At 51.1% G+C, this 26,671-nt stretch overlaps 1 protein-coding gene across 3 annotated transcripts in view; it reads left to right on the top strand.

Annotated features, from left to right (window-relative positions):
* The window catches only part of PRKAR1B (protein kinase cAMP-dependent type I regulatory subunit beta), a 329,737-nt gene that overhangs the window by 179,267 nt on the left and 123,799 nt on the right, over window positions 1-26,671 (top strand). For all 3 annotated transcript variants that reach the window (XM_050784250.1, XM_050784249.1, XM_050784247.1), the window contains 2 exons: window positions 15,364-15,534; window positions 19,101-19,192. In XM_050784250.1, the coding sequence (XP_050640207.1) occupies window positions 15,364-15,534; window positions 19,101-19,192 (263 nt within the window). The remainder of the gene's footprint in view (window positions 1-15,363; window positions 15,535-19,100; window positions 19,193-26,671) is intronic.

Here is a 26,671-nt window from a genome sequence, read left to right as displayed (position 1 = left end):
CTCGATCGTCCTGCAGCTCAGACAACGCATCAGTGTGAAAACAGAAGACAGGAAGTGGGGGCTGCAAAATGAGAGGCCTTCCCGGAATCCCAAGAGGGGAAGGGGAAGGGGAAGAACGGCCTGCCATGTGCACAGGCAGAGCCCGTGAGAGGTCACCCCTGCGTGGTCCTGGGGAGGGTCTCTGCTCACCGCCCCCCTTTCTCCCAAGGCCTCCTGAAGCAGCCTGTGTGTTTGAAATGACATGTATCCTGCCTAGTCTGACTCCTCAGCTGCCAAGGATGGGAAGTCCCGTCGTGCCAGGACAGGTAGACAAGAGAATGGGACCCCAACCTCGTTCCTTGAAGTAAAGCAGCTTCTGGTTCCTGGGAAGGGAGAGCCCAGGGTCCTTGCCAGAGCCATGAGGCCCTGGGCCAGTCTCTCCTCTATGAAGTGAAGTACTTTCAGGCACAGATCTCAAAAGCTAAGTCCCACTGAGGCTGGGCGCGGCGGCTCACCCCTGTCATCCCAGCACGTTGGGAGGCGGAGGCAGGTGGGTCACCTGAGGTCAGGAGTTTGAAACCAGCCTTGCCAACATGTTGAAACCCCATCTCTACTAAAAATACAAAAATTAGCCAGGTGTGGTGGCCGGTGTCTGTAATCCTAGCTACTCAGGAGGCTGAGGCAGGAGAATTGCTTGAACCCAGGAGGCGGAGGTTGCAGTGTGCCAAGATCGTGCCATTGCACTCTAGCCTGGGCGACAAGAGTGAAACTCTGTCTTAAAAAAAAAAAAAGTTCCATTGGGGCTGGGTGTGGTGGCTCACACCTGTCATCCCAGCACTTTGGGAGGTCGAGACAGGAGGATCGCTTGAGAGCAGCCTGGGCAACATAGCAATACAACCTTTCTACAAATAATAAAACAAAAAATGTAGCCAGGCGTGGTGGTGGTGTATCTGTGGTCCCAGACAGTCAGGAGGCTGAGCTGGGGGGATCGCTTGAGCCTGGGTGGTCAAGGCTGCAGTGAGCTATGATCACGCCACTATACTCCAGCCTGGGCAACAGAGGGAGACTCCGCCTCAAAAACAAAAACAAACAAAAAGTCCTATTGACACCACCAGTGACTGGCTAAGGTGCTTCATCTGGTCACAATTTCTGTAGCCTGCTGACTGCGATGGGCTCTGTCTTGTGACCTCGACCATCTTACTTGAAACTGTTTCTGCCTCCACTCTGGTCTCCGTCATGGAACACAAGGTCATCGTAATTCAGATGGCGCTTCCCACGTGTAGGCTTGGGAAGGCGGCATCACTGACCCCTTCCTGACTGGCACAGGGCTCTCTCTTAGATTCCACGCCCACCGCAGGCCCCACCCACATATTTTCTTTTCTGGGCTGGACGTCTGCACTTCATCCCCCTGTGTGGGACGGGACAGGACCAGGACAATCCCCAGGGCTGGGTTACTCGATTCTGGGACACATTCTGGGCTGAGCTCGGCAGAGATCATCCTTCCTTTCTTGCTGGCCACCTCTGACCCTATGTCTTCAGCCCCAAGACCGTCCCTGTACCTGCCAATCACCGAGCGACTGAGTAGCTGAGTCTGTGGTCATGACAGTTTATATGGCATGAGGGCGTGGGGCTCTGACTTTGGTCCCGCCTAGTTTTTGTTCATTCGCTCATTCATTTCTCATTTTTTTGCCTGTTTTTTTTGTTTGTTTGTTTGAGACGGAGTCTCGCTCAGTCCCGCAGGCTGGAGTGCAGTGGTGCGATCTCGGCTCACCACAACTTCCACCTCCTGGGTTTAAGTAATTCTCCTGCCTCGGCCTCCCAAGTAGCTGGGATTACAGGCGCCCGCCACCACGCCCAGCTAATTTTTATATTTTTAATAGAGATGGGGTTTCACCATGTTGGCCAGGCTGGTCTTGAACTCCTGACCTCAGGTGATCCTCCCACCTTGGCCTCCCAAAGTGCTGGGATTACAGGTGTGAGCCACCATGCCCAGCCCTTTGCCTGGTTCTTGAGTGCACCTGGCACTGTGTCTCTGAGATGGGGGTGGGTAATGAACTCGTGCAACACGTCATCTTGGGGCCATGTGATGTGAGCTCCCACAGAGGTCTGAGCAGAATGCACTGGTGGTGGGTGGGGGAAGGGGACCCAAAGGCTTCCTATGGAGGTGGCATTGAAACAGGCTTTGAAGTATATGTAGGAGTTCGCCAGGCACATCGCCTGGGGCCTGGGCATTAGGGGAAGGAGGCCCCTTGTCCCCCTCTCCTTGGTGAGCTACTCTGGCTCTGGGCTAGTCTCTTTGGGAATGGCTTTGTGGGATCTGTTGGAGCTGAGCGTCCAGACAAGACCTCGTGTCTTGGTCCAGGGTCTAAACCCTGGAGCTTATGTCTCGGTCCCAGGTCTGAACTCCAGTTCTCTGTGGGCCATTCCCGAGTCCGGGTCTCACTGGTTTTTTTGTTTGTTTGTTTGTTTTGTTTTGTTTTTTTGAGATAGAGTCTTGCTCTGTTGCCCAGGCTGGAGTGCAGTGGCACGATCTCAGCTTGCTGCAAGCTCCGCCTCCCGGGTTCACACCATTCTCCTGCTTCAGCCTCCCGAGTAGCTGGGACTACAGGCGCCCGCCACCTCGCCTGGCTAATTTTTTTGTATTTTTAGTAGAGACGAGGTTTCACCGTGTTAGCCAGGACGGTCTCGATATCCTGACCTCGTGATCTGCCTGCCTCGGCCTCCCAAAGTGCTGGGATTACAGGCATGAGCCACTGCACCCGGCCAAGTCTGGGTCTCACTGTTATCTCAAAGGCAGTACATCCCAAACCCAACGCATGTTGTCCATATTAAAAACAAAACCAAAAATGTAACATGAGTGTTGTGCGGGTGTGGGGGATGGGGAACCCTCGTGCACTGCTGTGGGGAATGTGAGTTGGTGTAGCCACAGTGGAAGGAAGCTTGGCATTTCCTGGGAAAGTTAAACATGTGGATGACACAGTACCTGGCAGTGCCACTCCTAGGTACACACCCTGAAGAATTGAGAACAGGTCTTCAAACACATACCTCTACATGAGCGTTCGGAGCAGCACTGCATACAGGAGCCACGTTGTGAAAACCCCACATGTCCATCAGCTCACGAGGACAAACAATGTGGCCTCTCCATACAAGGGAAAGCTGCAGAAAGGAGTGAAGCACCTGACACACGGCACAGCGCGGACGAACCCTGGCGACGTAATGCCAGTGAAATGAGCCAGACGCAAGAGGCCAAATGCACAATTCTGCTTCTGTGAAGTAGCTGGAACAGGCAGTTTCACAAAGACAGGAAGCCGATTCAGGGCTGTCAGGGGCTGGAGTAGGCGTCGGGGGGCAGCTGCTGAATGGCACAGCGTCTGCAGAGGTCCTGGATCTGGACGGAGGTGGTGGTTGCACAGCACGGTGAATGTGTCAATGCAGCTGAGTTGTGCACTTTAATATGGTTAATTGTTAACTTTAAGTTACATGACTTTTACCTCAATTAAAAAAACAAAAACAAAAACAAAAAAAAACCCTGGCAGGACACACTGGCTCACGCCTGTAATCCCAGCACTTTGGGAGGCCAAGGCAGGAAGATCACTTGATATCGGGTTGGAGACCAGCTGGCCAACATGGGGAAACCCTGTCTCTACTAAAAATACAAAAATTAGCTGGGCGTGGTGGTGCGCACCTGTAGTCCCAGCTACTCAGGAGGCTGAGGCAGGAGAATCACTTGAACCCAGGAGGCAGAGGTTGCAGTGAGCCGAGATTGCGCCATTGCACCCCAGCCTGGGCGACAGAATGAGACTCCATCTCAATTAAAAAAAAAAATCGGCTGGGCGCAGTGGCTCACACCTGTAATCCCAGCACTTTGGGAGCCCTAGGCAGGCAGATCACCTGAGGTCAGGAGATCGAGACCATCCTGGCTAAGATGGTGAAACCCCATCTCTACTGAAAATACAAAAAATTAGCCAGGCGTGGTGGTGGGCACCTGTGGTCCCAGCTACTCAGGAGGCTGAGGCAGGAGAATGGCGTGAACCCGGGAGGCGGAGCTTGCAGTGAGCCGAGACCGCGCCACTGCACAAGACTCCATCTCAAAAAAAAAAAAAAAAAAAAAAAAAAAAAATTCCCACTCACCTGCTCAAACAAACTCTCTCTTCTCGCCCCCTCCAGCCTGCAGGGCGTCTGGGATGAAGCCCCGGGTTTTCCTACTATGGGGTTGAGAACCTACCTTTCCCTGTCCAGGGCTGTCCTGCCTCTTGCCCTCTCTCTGACTAAACCTGTGTTGAGTGCCCGAGTTGGCCTCCAGCTGTGTCCCTGCCTCCCCACCCTCCAGGAGGCAATGTGAACTGCCTAAAAATTACTCTGGTATGATGAGTGCAGTTTTGCCCGTGGCTTCTGTTTTTCCCAGGTGACTGCAGAGCCTCAGTGTTGATGTAAACAATTTTCACCGTGGTTGCGAGGAGTGGTTGCGAGGAGTGGTTGCGGCCGACCTCTCTCAACTCCCAGGCTTCAGGTTCCTGCCGACTCACTTCTACCTCTATTATTGCTACTATTTCTAGTAATTTCTACAAACAAAGGCCTGGAACCCCTCACTTGTGATGCACCTGCCATCTTCCTTCCTTCCTTCCTTCCTTCCTTCCTTCCTTCCTTCCTTCCTTCCTTCCTTCCTTCCTTCCTTCCTTCACCCCTCACTTGTGATGCACCTGCCATCTTCCTTCCTTCCTTCCTTCCTTCCTTCCTTCCTTCCTTCCTTCCTTCCTTCCTTCCTTCCTTCCTTCCGTCCGTCCATCCTTTTGACAGAGCTTCACCCTTGTTGCCCAGGCACCTGCCATTTCCCTCCCTCCCATCCCCCCCCTTCCTTCCTTCCTTCTTTCCTTCCTTCATTCCCTCCCTCCCTCCCTCCCTCTTTCCCTCCCTCCTTCCTTCCTTCTTTTTGACAGAGCTTTGTCCTTGTTGCCCAGGCTGGAGTGCAGTGGTGCTCTGTAACCTCTGACTCCCGGATTCAATCGATTCTCCTGCCTCAGCCTCCCAAGTTGTTGGGATTACAGGCGCCCACCACCACACGTGGCTAATTTTTGGTAGAGATAGGGTTTCATCATGTTGGTCGGGCTGGTCTCGCACTCCCAACCTCAGGTGATCTGCCTGCCTTGGCCTCCCAAAGTGCTGGGGTTACAGGCGTGAGCCACCGTGTCTGGCCCACCTGCCGTTTCTAGTGAGACCTCCTGGTTTGTGTAGAAGCAACGGATGCTGATGTAATGATTTCCCTGAGTGGGTCCTGTGCAGCCGATCCCCGAGGTTGATTAGAAGGACGTAAAGGTACGAGAACATATTTGCAGCATCTCACCCTTGATCTCTGTCTCCCAGTGATTCAGCCTGGGGATGGATGTGAGCAAGGGACTTGCAGCTCCAGGGAGGCATCTATGCCATTCTGAGAGATTGTGAGATGGCCCGTTGTCATGGTGACTGGAGAGGGATGAGGTGTTTACTTGGCAGGGAGTTCAGGGCACACGCTATCTCCGCAGGAGGTGATTGCTGGTGTCTGCAGAGCCCCCTGGGCCATCCCCACGGCCCCCTGGATTCCCCTCCCCGGCGTTTTGTCCATGAGAGAACCGCTCTTGACCGTGTGAGGTCACGGCGCTGGGCTTCCAACAGCTCCATGGAGACCTGGACGGAGGCCACGTGCCGTTCAGCACCTGGCAGGGTGTCTGCCCCACTTTGGGCTGTCCGAAAGGACTGCGTGTAGGCGGAAGGGCGTGTGGACATGGATCCACTGGTAATGCCCGGCTTTTGTCTTCGTTTGCTCTCCCTGCTTGGCTGGGGTGCGCTGGGGGGCCCTGGCTGCATCTTCGTCCCTGGGAGTGGAGGCCCTCCCTCTCCATCTAAGCTGCCCTCCTACACCCCTCCTGACCAGGCAGGAGATTTGGAATCTCACGGTTTTTAGAGGAGACATCTCGATTGATAGAGAGTTCCTGATTTTGGCCTGGCCGGGTTCCCCATCATCTGTGGGCTCATTTCATGGATGGAAACCCATTTCCATTGGCCGGTTTGAGTGGGTGTGGGACCCTTTGGGTTGGATTTGCAGTGGGCCACTGCGAAGGAGGGTTCCCAAGTGCAGGCTGACAGGAGCGTGGGGTGGCCGGCAGTGGAGACGCCAGCTGCCAGGCCCGGTGAGGAGGATGCAGTGGAGACTGGTCACCCTCAGAGCCGGCGCCCATTCAGTGCAGCTCCCAGGACTGCTGGGCGTTGCGTTATTTTACACTCAGGCCTCTGAGTGTCTGAGAAGCACCGGCCCCTTCCTGAGGAGCCCCGTCTTCTGGCTGTGCAGCTGGTGGGGACATTGCTTCTGGGACTTGTTATTTATTTAGGTGGTTTTAGTGGTGTTTATGTCTGCACGGTGGCACACAATAGTTTACTTTTATTATGACATGGTTTCTTCCAATTTGTTTGTGTTGTGTTAACATTACAGCAACACGCACGAAGTTGAAGAAATTCCACGCTGATCCCAATAGCTCAGCACTTGAAATGTTTTTCTGTTGTTGTTGATGGCTTCTTATTTAACTTCTTTTTTTTCCAACCTTTATTTTAGGTTCGGGGGTACATGTGCAGGTTTGTCACATGGGGATGTTGTGTGACGCTGAGGTCTAGGATATGAATGACCCCACCACTCGGGTGACGCTGAGGTCTAGGATATGAATGACCCCACCGCTTGGGTAGTGAGCATGGCACCCAACAGGTCATTTTTCAACTCTCACCCCCTTCCCCTCTTAGCTCTTGTTTCTGAGACAGAATCTCAGTCTGTCACCCAGGCTGGAGTGCAGTGGCACGACCTTAGCTTACTGCAACCTCTGCCTCCTGGGTTCAAGTGATTCTCCTGCCTCAGCCTCCCGAGTAGCTGGGATTACAGGAGCACACCACCAGGCCTGGCTAATTTTTGTATTTTCAGTAGAGATGGGGTTTCACCATGTTGCCCAGGGTGGTCTCGAACTCCTGGCCTCAAGTGATCCTCCTGCCTTGGCCTCCCAAACTGCTGGGATTACAGGCGTGAGCCCACCAAGCCTGGCCTCCCTCCCTCAGCTCTTTAAAAAATGTGTTCTTGGCTGGGTGTGGTGGCTCACGCCTGTAATCCCAGCACTTTGGGAGGCCAAGGTGGACGGATCACAAGGTCGGGAGATTGAGACCATCCTGGCTAACATGGTGAAAGCCAGTCTCTACTAAAAATACAAAAAAATTAGCCAGATGTGGTGGTGGGCACTTATAGTCCCAGCTACTCGGGAGGCTGAGGCAGGAGAATGGCATGAACCCAGGAGGTGGAGCTTGAAGTGAGCTGAGATCACGCCACTGCACTCCAGCCTGGGCAACAGCATGAGACTCTGTCTCAAAAAAAAAAAAAAAAAAAAAAAAAGGCTGGGCACGGTGGCTCAAGCCTGTAATTTCAGCACTTTGGGAGGCCGAAACGGGTGGATCACGAGGTCAGGAGATCGAGACCAACCTGGCTAACACGGTGAAACCCCGTCTCTACTAAAAAATACAAAAAAAAAAAACCCAAAAACTAGCTGGGCGAGGTGGTGGGCACCTGTAGTCCCAGCTACTCGGGAGGCTGAGGCAGGAGAATGGCGTAAACCTGGGAGGCGGAGCTTGCAGTGAGCTGAGATCCGGTCACTGCACTCCAGCCTGGGTGAAGAGTGTGAGACTCCGTCTCAAAATAAAAAGTGTTCTCTTTGGGTTCTTTTTTATATGCAGGCTCAGGATCCTCCCCATCCCCTCCTTATCCTCCCCATCTTTTTCTTTTGTTGTGTGGTTGTAGTCAAAGCCTAGCTAAAATACCAAGTAAGAAAAGAAGGAAAGTGTTTACAATTTTGTTAATATATCTTGGGTTACTCTGTGATGTGAATTTAAAATTTTGTTTTCTTCAAAAATTGAAATACTTTTTTTGTTTATTATTATGTTTTTGGATTCGAGCATTTCCATTTGGCTTTGAAAACATTTTCCTTTTAGTTCTGTTCCAGTGTTCTCAATTTTGTCCTTTATTTCCTCAAACATACGGAGCCTAATTATTTTCAAGTCTTTGTCCATGAATTCCATGATCTGCTTCCCCTGGGGGGATCTCTTTGTATTATCTGTTGGTTCTCTTGATTTTTGATCACATAATCTTGTCTCTTTGATCACATGATCTTGTCTCTTTGGTTGCATGATCTTGTCTCTTTGATATTTATTTAACAAATACGTATTAAGCATTCACTGTACATAGGCACTGTTTTAAGCACCAGAGATTTAGCTGTGAATCAAGCCCAGGCAGTATCCTAGTGAGGGAGACAGACAATAACCACGGTTAAGATGCAAAGTACATCAGATACGTAACTGTGAGACCGCGGCCCCTACTGAGAGGACTGCAGAATGCTGGAGGGGAGGAGAGGCGTGATGGGAGGGTTTTCCTGCACCAAGAAGGTCACGTTTGAGTGGAGACCTAGGGAGGGAAGGGAGGAGCCCTGAGACATCGAGGAAGGCTGTCCTTGGCAGAGAATCACAAGTGGAAAGCGGGAGTGTGTTTCGTGTGGGAGGACAGCAGAGAGCCCTGGGGCAGGTGAGGGGAATGGCGCTAAGGGTGGATCACGCAGGGCCTTCCCGGTCGACATAAACAATTCTGTTTCAACTCAGATCAGAGGCCATTGGAGGGTTCTAGTGGGCAGGGGAGTGTGCAATCTGTCTTACATTTTTTTTTTTTTGTGATGGAGTCTCACTCTGTCACCCAGGCTGGAGTGCAGTGGTGCAATCTCGGCTCACTGCAACCTCCACCTCCCAGATCAAGTGATTCTTCTGTCTCAGCCCCCTGGGTAGCTGGGATTACAGGCACACACCACCACGTCCAGCTACTTTTTTGGTATTTTTCTAGTGGAGATGGGGTTTCTTTTTTTTTCTTTTTTTTTTTTGAGACGGAGTCTCGCTCTGTTGCCCTGGCTGGAGTGCAGTGGTGTGATCTCAGCTCACTGCAAGCTCTGTCTCCTGGGTTCACGCCATTCTCCTGCTTCAGCCTCCCAAGTAGCCGGGACTACAGGTTCCCGCCACCGCGCCCGGCTAATTTTTTGTATTTTTAGTAAAGATGGAGTTTCACTGTGTTAGCCAGGATGGTCTCAATCTCCTGACCTCATGATCCACCTGCCTCGGCCTCCCAAAGTGCTGGGATTACAGGCGTGAGCCACTGCACCCGGCTTTTTTTTTTTTTTTGAGGTGGAGTGTTTCTTTGTCACCCAGGCTGGAGTGCAGTGGCACCATCTCGCCCCAATGCAACCACTGTCCCCCGGGTTCAGGTGATTCTCCTGCCTCAGCCTCCCGAGTAGCTGGGATTACAGGTGCCTGCCTGACTAATTTTTGTATTTTTAGTAGAGATGGGGTTTCACCATGTTGGCCAGGCTGGCCTTATGACCTCAGGTGATCTCCTGCCCTCAGGTGATCTGCCTTCCTCGGCCTCCCAAGGTGCTGGGTTACAGGCGTGAGCCACCGCGCCGGGCCTGTGTTGTATTTTATGTGGCTAGCGCGTGTGTAGATTTACCCCCACACTTCCACGTTCTTTGGTTCATTTCTTCCAGCATTTCCAAGTTTCCCCCAGGGGTCATTTTCTTCCTGTCTGAGGTATAGCTCCTAGTGTTTTCCTGCCAGTGGGCCTATTGGGAATGGATTTTTCAGTGTGTTTGTCTGCAGTTGGCTGTATTTCACCCTCATTTTTGAAGGCTGTTTTCACACTGGGTATAGAGTTCTAGGTTGACAGTTAGTGGATGAGGAGTAGAACCTTGATGCTATCTTTCTTGTCTTCTGATTTTTGTTATTTCCGTTGAGAAGTCAGCTGTCAGGTCTGTGATGCCCTTTTGGAGGTAATGTCTTTTTTTTCTTTTCTTTTCTTTCTTTCTTTCTTTTTTTTTTTTTGAGACAGAGTCTCCCTCTGTTGCCCAGGCTGGCATGCAGTGATGCAATCCCAGCTCACTGCAACCTCCGCCTCCCGGGTTCAAGCGATTCTCTTGCCTCAGCATCCCGAGTAGTTGGGATTACAGGTGTGCACCACCACGCCTGGCTAATTTTTGTATTTTTAGTAGAGACGGGGTTTTACCATGTTGGTCAGGCTGGTCTCAAACTCCCAACCTCAGGTGATTCACCTGCCTTGGCCTCCCAAAGTGCTGGGATGACAGGCGTGAGTCACCGCACCCGGCCGGTAATGTCTTTTTTCTGGCTGCATTTTAGGTTTTGCTCTGTCTTTGGCTCCTGCGGTTTACCACGCTATGCCGGTTTATCCTGTGTGGGAGTTTGTGTGCTTGTTGAGTCTGTGGCCTGATGTCTTTTATTCGTTTAGGAAAATTCTTCATCATGATCTCTTCAAACAATGCTTCTGCCATATTCTCTCCCCATCATCTGGAACTCAAATTCACATAAACTGGAGCTTTTTGCCATAGCCCACATGCTCTTCAGCACTTTTCTATAGTTGCTTTCCTTTTCTGTCTTTGTACTTCAGTCTGGATATTTTCATCTATTTTCCAGGTTATTAATTTCTTCCCTTGTGTTTCTCATCTGCTGTTAAACCCATCCACCAAGTTCTTAGTTCCAATTTTTATGTTTTTTAGATTCTAGCATTTCCATATGCCTTAAAAAATTTTTTTTCTTAGTTCCGTGCCAGTGTTCTCAATTTCATCTTTTATTTCCTTGAGCATACTGAGTATAATTACTTTAAAGGCTACGTCCATTAATTCCATGATCTGCATCCCTTGAGGGGATCGTTTTGTGTTGTCTTTTGCTTCTCTTGGGTTTTGATTACATGATCTTGTCTCTTTGTATCTGAGTTATTTTTGATCAAGTTCCCAACATTATGTATGAAAAATTAAAGAGAAAATTTGAAGCTAATATATTGCTTTTGAGAGAATCTGTAATTGCCTTGGAAAAATGGCTAACCTAGGGGTGCTGGCAATCCTGGATCACCCTGATCCAATTAGGGATTAAGATGATTTGAGCTGAGCTTCAGTCCCGGGGAGGCTGGCTTAATCCCAGCTCATCCTTCCTTCTAGTGTCCACAGAAAGTCTTTTGCGCCCAAACACAAAATCTGGAGGATTTACTAGGATTCCTTTTCCTAGGCAGGCCCTAAGTTCCAATTTTGGTCTTTCCTACCTCTGCAAATCTGTTGAAACCTCAGCCTGTCATTTCTCGGCTGCTTGTTGTAGACACTTCTCATGGTTCCAAGTGCTGTGTTCACCTCTTTGGGTTTCTGTCTTCTTGAAATTGGCCTTGTAATTCTTCTCTGATGTGGTAGCTCTCCGATGCTTTCAAAAATACATTTTTAACATTTCATCAAGGTTTTCTAGTCAATCTCTCCAGAAAGCTCAATCTAAACAACTTAGTTTGTCATTACCAGGAGTAAAAACCTGATTTATGATTTAATAAAATACCTAACTGCAAGAACAACCATCTCAATATTCTAGATGAGAGATGAATGCTGGCTTGGGTCAGAGTGCTGGTAAATAATAACTAAAATTATCAACACCCTCTGTTGACTTTGGGCAATGCCAGATGACCCCATCTTCTCTCTCCATCTTCCCAGTATAGTTGTATCACCATTTCAAAATCGTTTATTATTTCCCTTCTAAAATCCTAAACTTTAAATGATATACTAACACCTTTATAATTTCATTGTGAACTATATTCTTTGATTCTCCATTTTAAAAGGCAAAGGTCTTCACATATCCACCCTGCTTAGCTTTCCTCTTCAAAATTTTATTACCTTTTTGTTATCTGAACTTTTCATTTTGCATTGTCTGCATTGATAATATTTTTTTCAAAAACTAGAATTATGCCTTTTATGCTTTGTCTGTAAGCACATTCTAAAAGTTAAAAATTATTGATCAAGTATACTGGGGAAATGCCTTTATTATAACTACAAACATGAATGCTAGTTTAGCTGGGTATAAAGGTCTAGCTTGAAAGGAAGTTTCCTTCAGAATATTGGAGGCTTCGTTTCATTGTCCTCTAGTGTCTAGTGTTTCTTTTGAGAAGTTTGAGCCATTCGTATTGTCAGTCCTTTGTAGGTGACCTGACTTTTCTCTATGGGAGCTTTTGGAAAATTCTCATCCCTGGAAGTACAATATAAGAGATCCTTTTACTAGGAATGAAAATCTTGTGGGCTCTGTCAACCAAGACACTCATATTCTTCAGTTTAGGGAAATTTTTCTTTTATTTCTGGCAAATTTCTATTTTATTTTGTCTTCTGGAACTGGTGTTAATCAGATATTGAGCCTCCTGGAATGTTTTTGCTATATGTGTATATATATAAAAAACATATTTTATATATATGTACACACACACACATGTTTTTCTCTTTTTGTCTCTTTTTTAGATATTTTCATGGTGTATCTTCCTACTGTTATATGTATATTATATTTTATATGTAACATGAATTATATTAATTAATATAAAAAATTACATTCATGGACCTCCCAACATCACCACATTGAGGATCAAATTTCAGGAGGGACAAACTGCATCCAACTCACAGAAGATGATAATGGGGATTGTGGTTATGTTTTAACAAGTTGCATTTTAGAGATAGATATTGAAGTATTTAAAATGCTATATCTGAGATTTGCTTCCATCCTGTGTGTGTGTGTGTGTCTGTGTCTGTGTGAAGTGGGTGGAGGTGAAACGAAATAGGACTGCCTCCGTTTGGATAATGTTGAGGGTGGGTGACGGGCGTTTGGTGATTCATTGTATTACTCTGTCTACTCTTGTGTAGTTTGGGAATTTCCACAGTAAAAGGGAAGAAGAGGAGCAGCCACAGGATACCTGGGCTCCTGGCCTTGGGGGACTGCCTGGCTCCCAGGCTCCTGGGCTCCCATGGTCCCAGGTCTGGATCTTGATGACTTTCACCTGTGGTGTCTGCATCTGTCAGAGCTCCTGTGCCCCTGGAGGGTGGGCACCTCAGAACCGCAGTCTCAGCCTTGTCACAGGTGGGCATGTCTGGGTTTTGGGATGTCAGAAGGCATTGGTAGGGAACTTGGCCTGGTTGCCCCTGAATTCCTCCTCCACCTCCTGGTCCATGAAGCAAGGCCCTGCCTGATGGGGCCGCCATCTTTTTTTGGGAAGCTTCCCAGCTGTGGGGGACCAAAGCCCTCAGAGGACCATCAGGAAGGCGGGGGGCTGGATCAGGGTGAGGCCGGGAGGGAGAGCGAGGGCCTTATGTGCCTGATCTGTGTGAGGGGTTGGGGGCCGCACCTACCTCGAGTCTGAGTAGGGCATGAGTGACCAAGGTGAACACTCAGGACACGTGAGCCAGCATTGCTTCTGCACACAGAGCAGTTCGTATCTGTTAGGACAGGTTGAAATCTCTTTTCCTTAAAATACTTTTTTTTTTTTTTTTTTGAGATGGAGTCTTGCTCTGTCGCCCAGGCTGGAGTGCAGTGGCGCGATCTCGGCTTACTGCAAGCCCTGCCTCCCGGGTTCATGCCATTCTCCTGCCTCAGCCTCCCGAGTAGCTGAGACTACAGGTGTCCGCCACCACACCCAGCTAATTTTTTGTATTTTTAGTAGAGAAGGGTTTTCACCGTGTTCGCCAGGATGATCTCCATCTCCTGACCTCATGATCCGCCCGCCTTGGCCTCCCAAAGTGCTGGGGTTATAAGCGTGAGCCGCCGTGCCTGGCCAACACATTTTTTTTGAGATGTGGTCTCACTATGTTGCCCAGGCTGGTCTTGAACTCCTGGGGCCAAACTATCCTCCCTAAGTGCTGGGATTATAGGCGTGAGCCACCACATCCGGCCTGAAGCCACCACACCCGGCCTGAAGCCACCACACCTGGCCTGAAGCCACCACACCCGGCCTGAAGTCTCTTCTTGCTATGATGCTAGGGACACGTGTCTTCATTTCCCCTCACAGATAAGTCCCAGTGAGGTCAAGCAACTTACTCAGGGTCACACAGCACTCTAGGAAAGTAGTGTGCTCAGCTGTGGTCCCCATGAGTTGGGCTACCTGGCGTGGCCTTAGGACGGGGACTAGGCTCCTGGGCTCTCCAGGCTGCCTGGCACTGCTGATTCCTGACTTTTCCTCTCCCTCCTCCCTACGCCCTGCTCCCTCCCTCCTTCCTCCTTCCCTCTTTCCTTCCTCCCACCTCTTACTTCACCCTTTTCCCAAAGAGGCAGAATTGCAGCAAGAAAGGGGCTCAGCTCAGGGCCAGGTGTGTCCTCAGACCAGAGAGCCCCCCGTCCCTGGTCCTAAGCCCACCTTTGAGGGTGGTGGAGGTCAGTGTTTAGGCTGCAGGTTATGCAAACAGAGGTCCTCCAGGTGCAGGAGGAAAGGCACATCGGCCCTGGTGGGATTGAAATGCACAGGCTGACTAAGACCACGCTGGATGCATGAGGCTTAAGAGTGGCTGAAGAGCTTTGGACAGTGGTTGGTGCACTTGTCTGTGGGCAGGAGCAAGGTCTGCAGGGTGGTGCGTCCTGCCATCCACAGCTCAAGGCAAGGTGGGCTTCGGAGCAACCCCAACCCACGTGGAGGACACAACCATGGTCATTATACGGTGACTCGGGGCTCAACTTCCAGTCCCCTCCTCCCAGCAGACCTCCAGATGCTTGTCATCTCAGCCTCCATAAACCCCATGCCAGTTCAGCCTCTCACCCACTTTAAAAAGCAAATTAAAGTTTTAATTTTCAGATAATTGTGGATTTACAGACAGTTATAAAAATTACCCAGAGAGCCTCATCCACTTTATTTTTTAATGTCTCACAAAACTGATACTTACACAGAAATGTTGACAGGTTCTCAGAAACTGCGACTTTAGGTGAAACCACTTACAGCTAATTCTTTTTTTTTTTTTTTTTGTAGGGACAGGGTGTATTAGTCCATTTTCAAACTGCTATAAAAAACCACCTGAGACTAGGTAGTTTATAGAGAGATTGAATTAACTCACAGTTCCTCATGGCTAGGGGGGGACCTCAGGAAGCTTACGATCATGGCAGAAGGTGAGGGTGAAGCAAAGCCCCTTCTTCACAAGGTGGCCCGAAGGAGAAGTGCTGAGTGAAGGGGGAGGAGCCCCTTAGAAACCCATCAGATCTTGTGAGAACGCCCTCACTATCACATGAACAGCAAGGGGAAAACTGCCCCCGTGATTCAATCATCTCCACCAGGTCTCTCCCTGGACACGTGGGGATGATGGGGATTACAATTCAAGATGAGATTTGGGTGGGGACACAAAATGAGATTTGGGTGGGGACACAAAGCCCAACCCTATCTCCAACTCCTGCGTTCAAGTGATCCTCCCACTGGGCCTCCCACAGTGTTGGGATCACCAACGTGAGCCCTGTGCCCGGCCACAACAGCCAGGTTCTTACCTCCTTTCTGTGTTTTCCTCTCCCACACAGGAAGAAAACAGGCAGATTTTGGCGCGGCAGAAGTCGAACTCACAGTCGGACTCCCATGATGAGGAGGTGTCGCCCACGCCCCCGAACCCCGTGGTGAAGGCCCGCCGCCGGCGAGGAGGCGTGAGCGCTGAGGTGTACACCGAGGAGGACGCCGTGTCCTATGTCAGGAAGGTGAGGCTCACGGGGTTCCCGTCCCCAGGCCTCGGCACGTGGCTGTCACCCGTGAGCTCCCTGGACCCCCACAGGGCACCCTCGTCCTCCTGGGGCCTCAGTGTCATTTTGGTCGGAGAGAGGACTACGTGGGTGATGGCGGACGCAGTTCTGGGCGGGATTGGTTTGTTACTGTCTTTGCCAGATGAACTGAGCTCGAATTTATGGGAGCAGCTCTGTGTGGGGTCTCTGCAGCCCCAGGGCGGCTTTAGGATCCTCGCAGGCTCAGGGAAGGGAAGGGACTCGCTAGCACCTAGGTCCTTGGAGTCAGCAGAGACTGTCCTGGGCTGTGTGCCTCCCATGCTCCTGCAGCCTCTCTGGTCTCTTCTTATACGGCACAAATCCCATTATTCAGGGCCCTCCTCTCATGACCCCATCCAGCCACAGACACAGCCACCTCCCAAAGGCTTCTCTCCAAATACCATAGCTGGTTAGGGCTTCCACATGTGAATTTCTGGGGAGACACAAGTCAGTCTCCAATACCCTCTTAGCCGTTTCTGAGTTTATGGTTGAGTGGCGTTAAGCACATTCTCATTGTTGTGGAATCGTCACCACCACCATCTCCAGAACCTTCTTACCTTGCAGAACTGAGACTCTGTTTCCTAAACACACACACCCCATTCCTTTCCCCAGTATTTAATACTTTTTTGTTTGTTTTTTATGTATGTATTTATTTTTTTTGAGACAGAGTCTCGCTCAGTTGCCCAGGCTGGAGTGCAGTGGCACGATCTTGGCTCACTGCAAGCTCCGCCTCCCAGGTTCATGCCATTCTCCTGCCTCAGCCTCCCGAGTAACTGGGACTACAGGCTCCCGCCACCACGCCTGGCTAATTTTTTTGGTATTTTTAGTAGAGACGGGGTTTCACCATGTTGTCCAGGATGGTTTCGATTTCCTGACCTTGTGATCCGCCTGTCTCGGCCTCCCAAAGTGCTGGGAATACAGGCGTGAGCCACCGCGCCCGGCCCTTAATACTTTTATAATCAGCTAATTAAAGCTAGCACAAGCATTGTTAAACATTTTATTAGGGCACTCCGCCTCTGGGGTCTACCTCCCCAAGACCCAGAACCTCAGTCTAACCATGAGAAGAACCTCAGATAAACCCAAATTGCAGGACACTCTGCAGAATGCCTGACGAGCCCTGCTCATGTCACATGAGGAGAGTGTGAAGAACTGTCGCAGACCAGAGGGCACAGGGGAGACAGGACAGAGTCCTGGGACAGAAAAAGGCCACTCAGGCAAAACAAAGGAAGAACAGATTTGGTGTGGGGCTCGTGCATGTCACATATCGACATGGCCTCCCTGGTTGTGATAAATGCATCCTAGGATGTAAGGTGGTAACATCAGGGGACCTGCAAGGTGCACGGGAATGATCTTTGCAACTCCTCTGTAAATAGAAAGGATTTGAAAACAAAACACTTATATATATATTTTTGAGACAGAGTTTCACTCTTGTTTCCCAGGCTGGAGTGCAATGGCACGATCTCAGCTCACCACAACCTCTGCCTCCCAGGTTCATGTGATTCTCCTGTCTCAGCCTTCTGATTGGCTGAGATTACAGGTGCCTGTCATCACGCCCTGCTAGTTTTTTGTATTTTTAGTAGAGATGGGGTTTCACCATGCTGGCCAGGCAGGTCTCGAACTCCTGACCTCAGGTGATCTACCTGCCTCAGCCCCCCAAAGTGCTGAGATTATAGGCGTGAGCCACCGTGCCCAGCCAACACTTTCAAGCATTAGAATTGAAGTGACTTTTTAGGAGATTGGAGTGCTGTCTCTCAAAGACGTCTGCACAGGGGCTCTGTGCGTTAAACACACAGCACGCCTAAGCCTACGTGATCTGCTGTTGCACCTGGACAGACAGGGACTTCCCGGGTGGCCCGAGCACCACACTAGCTCTCATTATGGCCTAAACGACCTTCCTGCATGGTTTTATTTTAAGGGGGGACATCCTGGCATCTGAGGTGTTCATAGTGCTTCTGATTCATCCAGAGAGGGAGTGGGGAATTATTGATCAAAGTGTGCAGAGTTTCAGACAGACAGACAGACAGACACACAGGAGGAATGGGTTTTGAGATCTTTGCACCGTGGGGTGACTGCAGCCAATAACAGCATACTGCATACAGGTACCCACTACATGACCGCACTTCGGTTGTTGACAGATTGCATATACGTGGTCCTGTAAGATTATGATACTGTATTTTTTGCTGTGTCTTTTCTCTGTGTGGATATGTTTGTTTAGTTGTTTATTTTTTTTGAGATGGAGTCTTGCTCTGTCACTCAGGCTGGAGTGCAGTGGAGTGCAGGATCTTGGCTCCTGGCAACCTCCGCCTCCCGGGCACAAGTGATTCTCCTGTCTCAGCCTCCCGAGTAGCTGGGATTACAAGTGTGCACCACCACACCCAACTAAGTTTTGTATTTTTAGTAGAGACGTGGTTTCACCATGTTGGCCAGGCTGGTCTCGAACTCCTGATCTCAGGTAATCCACCTGCCTCGGCCTCCCAAAGTGCTGGGATTAAAGGCGTGAGCCACCATTCCCGGCCTGTGTAGATATGTTTAGATACACCTAGCGTTGTGTTACAGCTGCCTGCAGTGTTAGGATGGCCACATGCTGTACAGATTTGTAGCCTAGGAGTGATGGGCTCTGTCACGTTCTAACCTCAGTGCGTAGTTAGGCTACACCAGCTAGGCTTGTGTCTGTTGCTCTGTGATATTCGCACGATGATGAAATTGCCTAATGATGAATTTCTCAGAAATGCTTCCCCATCATTACATGACACGTGACTGCATTTCGAAAGTAATAAGAGGAGGCCGGGCACGGTGGCTCAAGCCTGTAATCCCAGCACTTTGGGAGGCTGAGACGGGCGGATCGCAAGGTCAGGAGATCGAGACCATCCTGGCTAACATGGTGAAACCCCGTCTCTACTAAAAAATACAAAAAAGTAGCCGGGCGAGGTGGCGGGCGCCTGTAGTCCCAGCTACTCGGGAGGCTGAGGCAGGAGAATGGCGTAAACCCGGGAGGCGGAGCTTGCAGTGAGCTGAGATCCGGCCACTGCACTCCAGCCTGGGCGACAGAGCAAGACTCCGTCTCAAAAAAAAAAAAAAAAAAAAAAAAAAAAAAGAGGCTTGGTGCGGTGGCTGACACCTGTAACCTGTAATCCCAGCCCTTTGGGAGGCTGAGGTGGTAGGATTGCTTGAGCTCAGATGTTTGAGACCAGCCTGGGCAACATACTGAGACCTCATCTCTAGTAAAAATAAAAAAAAATTAGTCAAGCGTGGTGGTGCACACCTGTGGTCCCAGCTACTTGGGAGGCTGAGGCGGGAGGAGTACCTGAGCCCAGGAGGTCTGCAGGGAGCTGTGATCAAGACTGTTTAAAAGAAAAAATAGTGGAGAAATGCACATTAAACTTCAAATTGCATATTTGTACCATTGCCTGATAACGGCAAGCTGAGGGTGGAATGGGGAGATTTCAGGCCGCGTCACAGCATCAGGACAGGGTGGCTCACGTGGTGATGTTTTGGTTCTGCTTTAGGTGATTCCCAAGGACTACAAGACCATGACTGCACTGGCCAAGGCCATCTCCAAGAATGTGCTCTTCGCTCACCTGGATGACAACGAGAGGAGGTAGGCAGACTCGTCCTCCGCCCCGGCATCACCACAGCCCTCCCCGGCCTCCAGGGAGGCTCTGCCATTTCTCTGACTCACGGGCCGTGGATCACGGAATGCTCGGTGCCAGGAGAAGCGTGTCACAGCTCTCTGGAAACGTGGGCTCGCCAGGCAGGGGTGGCTTCCCGAAATACTACGCTGCGTGCACCTGTCCTGCTGCTGAGCTGAATCCCTGCTCTAGGAGGACCCGGCTGCCTTCCTCAAATACCGGGTCTGGATCTGTGGTTCCCCCGCGCGCTATACCTAGAAAGGCACGGGTGGTGTGATGACTGTGGGCTTCGTGTTCCGGCCTCTTCCGTATGCATGGACGTGCCTCGCCGTTGTTAAGCTCACCGCTTCGCGGGGGAGATGGGGCCAGGATGTACCTTTCCTGCGGCTCCTGCCTGTGCCGGGAGCTTGGAAGCTCGAGGCAGGAGGTGACAGCAGATGAGGTCTGCAGGGTCACAGTGAGGGGACAGAGGAGGTCAGGGTTATTCAGGGAAAAGGCCGAGTGTGAAGGGGCTTGGGTGCCATATGTGGGGTTGGTGATCATAGACATAATTGGAAAAATCAGAAAAGTTTGAAAAGATTAAGAGCAAAAATGTCTCCATCTGATGCCTAGAGATAATCCTTGGGGATATTTGGGGGGCAGTCGTTAAGGATTGACCTTGTGCACAGATCCCGTCTGTAATAGCATCTCATTCTACACTGTTTTCTTACACTCAGGGCGTCCTTAACATCTTTCCACGCCAGTAAGGGTTCTGCAGTGGTCTGTGCTGTCAATTTCTGTGTGAATTAGATGTTTTCCTATTGTGGCTGTTTGCATTTTTAAAATCTCTATTATTATTATTATTTTAGACAGAGTCTTGCTCTGTTGGCCAGGCTAGACTGCAGTGGTGAGATCTTGGTTCGCTTCAACCTCTGCCTCTCAGGTTCAAGCAATTCTCCTGCCTCAGCCTCCTGAGTATCTGGGACTACAGGCACCCGCCACCACACCCGGCTAATTTTTGCATTTTTAGCAGAGATGGGGTTTTGCCATGATGCCCAGGCTGGTCTCAAACTCCTGACCTCATGATCCACCTGCCTCAGCCACCCAAAGTGCTGGGATTACAGGCGTGAGCCACTGCGCCTGGCCTGCATTTTTAATTTTATGAACATTTGGTGGTCATCCTTGCGTTTTCATCCTGGAGTACTTGTTCATTTCTTTCTTTGAGGTAAATTCCTTGATGTGATCAAAGGATGTGCAACATTGAAAATTCTCTCTTTTAAAACAATTATTTGACAAATTATAATTCTTTATTAGATTGACTGAGACATTTTGATACTAGTTCTATATAAAATCTAAATGACCTCCATAAGTATAAAATACAAAGAGAAAGTGTCTTTTTCTCCCCCTCCTGGAGGGCAACTGTGTGGTGGTCCAGGGGGGCTCTAGCCGCCCTCTGTGTTTGCAGGTGTGTGCCCAGGAGCGCAGGTGGGGACCCTGGGAGCACACTAGACACATTGTTCTGTGCTCTGCTCCTTGCTGGTGATGGGTCTAAGAAGTCCTTCCGTATAAGTACAAATCTAATTGTTGTATCTGCACAGTGTTCCATTGTAAGAATGAATCAGAGTTTATTAACTGCTGCCTTTGCCAAGGTCACGTGGGAGGATTCTAATTTCTCTGCGCTACAATGTTTCTGTGAGTAGTAACTCTGCGGTTAGGCAGGAGACTCCTGTCATTCTGGTTGCTGGGTCAGAGATTGGCCTATTAAGATCCTGATAGGTGTTGGGGTGCGTGTTTGTAACGGGCTTTTGATACATTTTGCTGGAATCTCACTCAGAAAGGGTGGCAGGGGGCTATGCAGAGGAGTGGCCTTCAGGGGCCTTGGCTCCCAGCCGCTCACATCATGCTGAAATACGCTATCTCATCCAGAGCATGTGCCCGGTTCAGGCTGGATACTTTGGGTCTAGGGTGCCCAGTTACCTCAAGCAGCAACACCTGCTACCTCTGTGGTTGACCAGTGGTTAGAGTAGCTGAGCATGGCTGGGATAGCTCTGTGTGGCTGGAGTAGCTAGGCATGGATAGAGTTAGCTGGGCATGACGAGTGGCTAGATGTGGCTGGAGTAGCTGGGTGTGACTGGAATAGCTGGGGGTTGCTGGAGTAGCTGGGTGTGGCTAGAGTAGCTAGGCATGGATGGAGCAACTAGATGTGGCCAGAGTAGCTGGGTGTGGCTGGAATAGCTGGGTTTGGGTGGAGTAGCTGGGCATGGTGTGAATAGCTGGGTGTGGCTGGAATAGCTGGGTTTGGTTGGAGTAGGTGGACATGGCTGGAATATCTGGATGTGGCTAGAGTAGCTAGGCATACATGGAGTAGCTGGGCATGACTGCAGTAGTTAGATGTGGCTAGAGAAGCTGGGTGTGGCTGGAATAGCTGGGTGCGGCTGGAGTATCTCATTGTGGTGAGAGTAACTAAGCATGGATGGATAGCTGAGAATGACTAGAGTAGCTAGATGTGACTAGAGTAGCTGGGTGTGGCTGGAATTCAGGATTAGCCTGGACATGGTTGGAGTAGCTGTGTGTGGTTGGAGTAGCTGGGCATGGCTACTCCATCCTGGGAGGTGTCCAGGCTCCCCAAGATACCCACATCCTTGTCTCTGGGACCTGGATGTGTCATCTTGAGTGGCAGAGAGAGACTTTGCAGATGTGATGAAGTGAGAGGTGGGCGGGTGGCCCTGGGTTTCCCAGGAGGGCCCTGATACCATCACATGTGCCTTCTAAGGGGAGGCAGGAGGAGATTCCACACACAGAAGGGGAAGAGGCCATGTGACCACAAGGCAGGAATTGGTGAGATGTGGCCACAGGCTGAGGAGGGCCGTAGACACTGGAAGAGGCGAGGAGGGCGTGGCTCTGCAGCACCTTGATTTCCACCTGCTAATCCTGGATTTGGACTTCTGGCCCCCAGAACTGCAGAGACAATACACTTCTGTTGTTTCAGGACCTGCTGTACTTGCTCACAGCGGCCCTGGGATACACGCACAGAGGTGTCCGCCTGGCAGTGGTCACCAGGAGGAGCCAGATACTGAAGAGCTGAAGACTATTTTAATTTGAATTTAACTTGAATTTAAACATCAATTTACAATGCAATTGAAATGTCGTTTTTGAATGGATGTTATGTTCACCTGGTTAAAAATTCAGTTTAGAAGATTACGGAGGGACCCTGAGGAAGAGAGAGCCCTTTCTGGTCCCAGCCGCGCCTCACTGGAGCCTCTGCAGCTTCCTCTTTGCAGACAGACTCAGCCCTGAGGCAGGAGGTCCCTGGTCCACAGCTGCTGGCCACACAGACCAGCTATCCATTTTTTTATATTTTATTTTTTATTTTTTTTTAAAGATAAGGCCTTACTCTGTCGCCCAGGCTGGAGTAGAGTGACACCATCATAGCTCACTGCAGCCTCGACCTTCTGGGCTCAAGTGATCCTCCCATCTCAACTTCCCAAATAGCTGGGACTGCAGGTGTGCACCGCCACACCTGGCTAATTAAAAAAAATTTTTTTTTTTTTTTTGGGATGGAGTTTCACTCTTGTTGCCCAGGCTGGAGTGCAGTGGTGCAATCTTGGCTCTCTGCAACGTCCACCTCCCAGGTTCAAGCGATTCCCCTGCCTCAGCATCCCAAATAGCTGGGATTACAGGCGTGTGCCACCACACCCGACTAATTTTTGTATATTTAGTGGAGATGGGGTTTTGCCATGTTGGCCAGGCTGGTCTTGAACGCATGACCTCAAGTGATCCACCCGCCTCGGCCTCCCAAAGTTCTGGGATTACGGGTATGAGCCACTGCGCCCAGCCTTTAAATTTTTTGTAGAGACAGGGTCTTGCCATGTTGCTCAGGCTGGTCTCGAACTCCTGACCTCAAGCGATCCTCCTGCCTTAGCCTGTCAAAGTGTTGAGGTTACAGGTGAGAGCCACTGTGCCCGGCCAAGCTGTTCATTTTTAATGCAGCTTCAAGTCCTCAGGAAAGGATGGTGGCTGATGAGGCCGGCGTCCAGTGTGGCCCTGCGAACCCGCTCCTTTGTGCCAACTAGAAGGGGGTGCTCTGGGTGGACAAAGCACTGTGGACGTACAGCTGGGCTTCAGCCATGCTCACCTTGCATCACGATGGGTAGCACGTCCTGGGGCTGTCATCTGTAGGCAGGAGACAGGAGACAGATCACAGAACCATGACATCTTTGAATGCTGGGGAGGGAGTTTCAATCAATGCAGAGTGGTCGTCATTTGGGCAGGCACCCTAAACGTTGGCTGCTGTGCTTAGAAGATTTATGTCTGCGTTCTGGGCCTCAGTTTGCAGATCGGGCCCAGCAGGTGGCTGGTCTACACTCAGCTCTTCCAGGAATGGGCTGCAGGACCAGGACTCTGGTCTGGGTGAGCACATTGTTATTATTGTTTATTATTTATTATTATTATTATTATTATTTTGAGATGAAGTCTCGCTCTGTTGCCCAGGCTGGAGTGTACTGGTGCAATCTCAGCTCACTGCAACCTCCACCTCCTGGGTTCAAGCGATTCTCCTGCCTCAGCCTCCCCAGTAGCTGGGATTACAGGAGCCCGCTACCATACCCGGCTAATTTTTGTATTTTCAGTAGAGACGGGGGTTTCCCCATGTGGGCCAGGCTGGTCTCGAACTCCTGATCTCAAGTGATCCTCCTGCCTCGGCCTCCCAAAGTGCTGGGATTATAGGCCTGAACCATCGTGCCCAACTATTATTTTTATTTATAGCAACGGTAATGATGACTGTCCAACATTTTCTTTTTCTGGCTCAAATATTCCCACATGTGGGAACAGTATGGTGGATAGAGCACAGCTTTGCACCTGAATTCAAAATTGGTTCAACAAGGCCGGGTGTGGTGCCTCACGCCTGTAATCCCAACACTTTGGGAGTCTGAGGTGGGCAGATCACTTGAAGTCAGGAGTTCAAGACCAGCCTGGCCAACATGGTGAATCCCTGTCTCTACTAAAATTACAAAAATTAGGCCGAGCACAGTAGCGCCTGTCATCCCTGCTACTCAGGAGGCTGAGGCAGGAGAATGGCTTGAACCCGGGTGGCGGAGATTGTGGTAAGCCGAGATTGCGCCACTGCACTCCAGCCTGCGTGACAGAACGAGACTCCGTCTTAAAAAAGGCCGGGCATGGTGGCTCATGCCTTTAATCCCAGCACTTTGGGAGGCCGAGGCGGGTGGATCATGAGGTCAGGAGATCGAGACCATCCTGGCTAACACAGTGAAACCCCGTCTCTACTAAAAATACAAAAAATTAGCCGGGCATGGTGGCCAGCATCTGTAGTCCCAGCTACTCGGGAGGCTGAGGCAGGAGAATGGCGTGAACCCGGGAGGCGGAGCTTGCAGTGAGCTGAGATCTGGCCACTGCACTCCAGCCTGGGCGACAGAGCGAGACTCTGTCCCAAAAAAAAAAAAAAAAATCAGTTCCACAGAACTCCACAGAAGTTAAGATGACAAATACTTCCGGAGCATTCATTGTGTGCCAGGCTCCGTGCAGGGTGCTGGGAACACAGACTGGGTGGGGAATGGGTTCTGTCCTCGTGGGGCTGGCTTTCCTGGGGAGCAGGCAGCCTGCAGTCATTAAGCACATACATTTTCAGAGATGGTGTGTGGTGAAGGACATCGAGAGAGGCCTGCATGTCATAGAATGAGATGGCTTCACTCAGGATGGGCAGAAAGGTGAGAGTCAGCAAGGCTGTTCCAGGCATGGCAGAGCTGCAGCGAAGGGCCTGGGGCCCATTCCAGGCATAGCTGGGGCAGGGGAGAGCTGGTGAACACAGGGTAGGGCAGCTTTGTTCATTTCAGCAGGCACCTGCTGCCTGTGGAGGTGCTGGGGCCACAGGGAACAAGGCATTGCTTGGATGGTAGCCGGGAAAATGGAGATCTCAGAATCTTCCTGGGATTCAAACATGTGTTTTAGCCTGGGCAACATAGTGAGACCTCATCTCTTAAAAAAATTAGCCGGGCCTGGTGGTGCATGTCTATAATCCCAGCTACTCAGGAGGCTGAGGTGGGAGCAGTGCTTGAGCTCAGGAGTTCAAGGCTACAGTGAGCTGAGATCGTGTCACCACACTCCAGCCTGGGCAACAGAGCGAGATCCTGTCTCAAAACAGAAACAAAACAAAACCCCAAAAAACCCATCCAAACACCCAAATGTGTGCTTGAAGTTCCCAACGGTTCTGGTGCTTCTTTGGAGCTCACCTGTCCCTCTGTGCGGCTCGTTCCTCTCGAAGTAGCCGCAGTGAGAGGCAAACACTCGGGTGTGGGGAGGCCCCTGAGCTGTTCCCTCCAGAGGCAGCCTATGAGCTCAGAGCTTATCAAAAGCCCGGCTCTGGCCAGATGACATCCACGCCCACCTTCAGAATCTGAATTCTGCAGAGCCTGGGGAAGGCCATGGAGGGACCAAGAAGTGGGGGGTTCAGGGCCCTTTAGAAACCCTCAGGTCCTCAACCTGAGGAAGAAGGAGGTGAACGGTCACCTCAGTTCCTGACCGAGTTGTCAGACAGAACCACTCACACGAAATCTCTGTGTCCCCATCTTCTGGCCGATGAGCCTGGGGTCATTGAGAGCGTCGAGGACGGGAAAGCTCTGGCTGAGGATGGGCTGGGATGTGCTGCAGCCCGATCATCTCCGGTATCTGCGGCTGATGCCGTGTGAGCCCCTCTGCCGGACGCCGTGGCGTGGGGGAGCTCGGAGGCTGTCCTCGGTCCTGAGACCTCTGCCAGACACCATGGCGTGGGGGAGCTCGGAGGCTGTCCTCGGTCCTGAGCCCCTCTGCCGGACGCCGTGGCGTGGGGGAGCTCGGAGGCTGTCCTCGGTCCTGAGCCCCTCTGCCGGACGCCGTGGCGTGGGGGAGCTCGGAGGCTGTCCTCGGTCCTGAGCCCCTCTGCCGGACGCCGTGGCGTGGGGGAGCTCGGAGGCTGTCCTCGGTCCTGAGCCCCTCTGCCGGACGCCGTGGCGTGGGGGAGCTCGGAGGCTGTCCTCGGTCCTGAGCCCCTCTGCCGGACGCCGTGGCGTGGGGGAGCTCGGAGGCTGTCCTCGGTCCTGAGCCCCTCTGCCGGACGCCGTGGCGTGGGGGAGCTCGGAGGCTGTCCTCGGTCCTGAGCCCCTCTGCCGGACGCCGTGGCGTGGGGGAGCTCGGAGGCTGTCCTCGGTCCTGAGCCCCTCTGCCGGACGCCGTGGCGTGGGGGAGCTCGGAGGCTGTCCTCGGTCCTGAGCCCCTCTGCCGGACGCCGTGGCGTGGGGGAGCTTGGAGGCTGTCCTCGATCGTGAGCCCCTCTGCCAGACACTATGGCCTGGGGGAGCTCAGAGACCCAGGCCGCCTAGCTCTCGGGCTCGGCCAGCAACACAGGCTTCCATGTTCATGGAGGCACAGGCTTGTCACTGGCTCATTTCAGAAGTGTCACATGCCACAGGCGAGCGCGG

This window comes from Macaca thibetana, chromosome 3 (assembly GCF_024542745.1).
Source record: "Macaca thibetana thibetana isolate TM-01 chromosome 3, ASM2454274v1, whole genome shotgun sequence".
Lineage (NCBI taxonomy): Eukaryota > Metazoa > Chordata > Mammalia > Primates > Cercopithecidae > Macaca > Macaca thibetana.
Note: the sequence above shows the minus strand (reverse complement) of the source record. Positions and strands in the feature narration are given on the sequence as shown.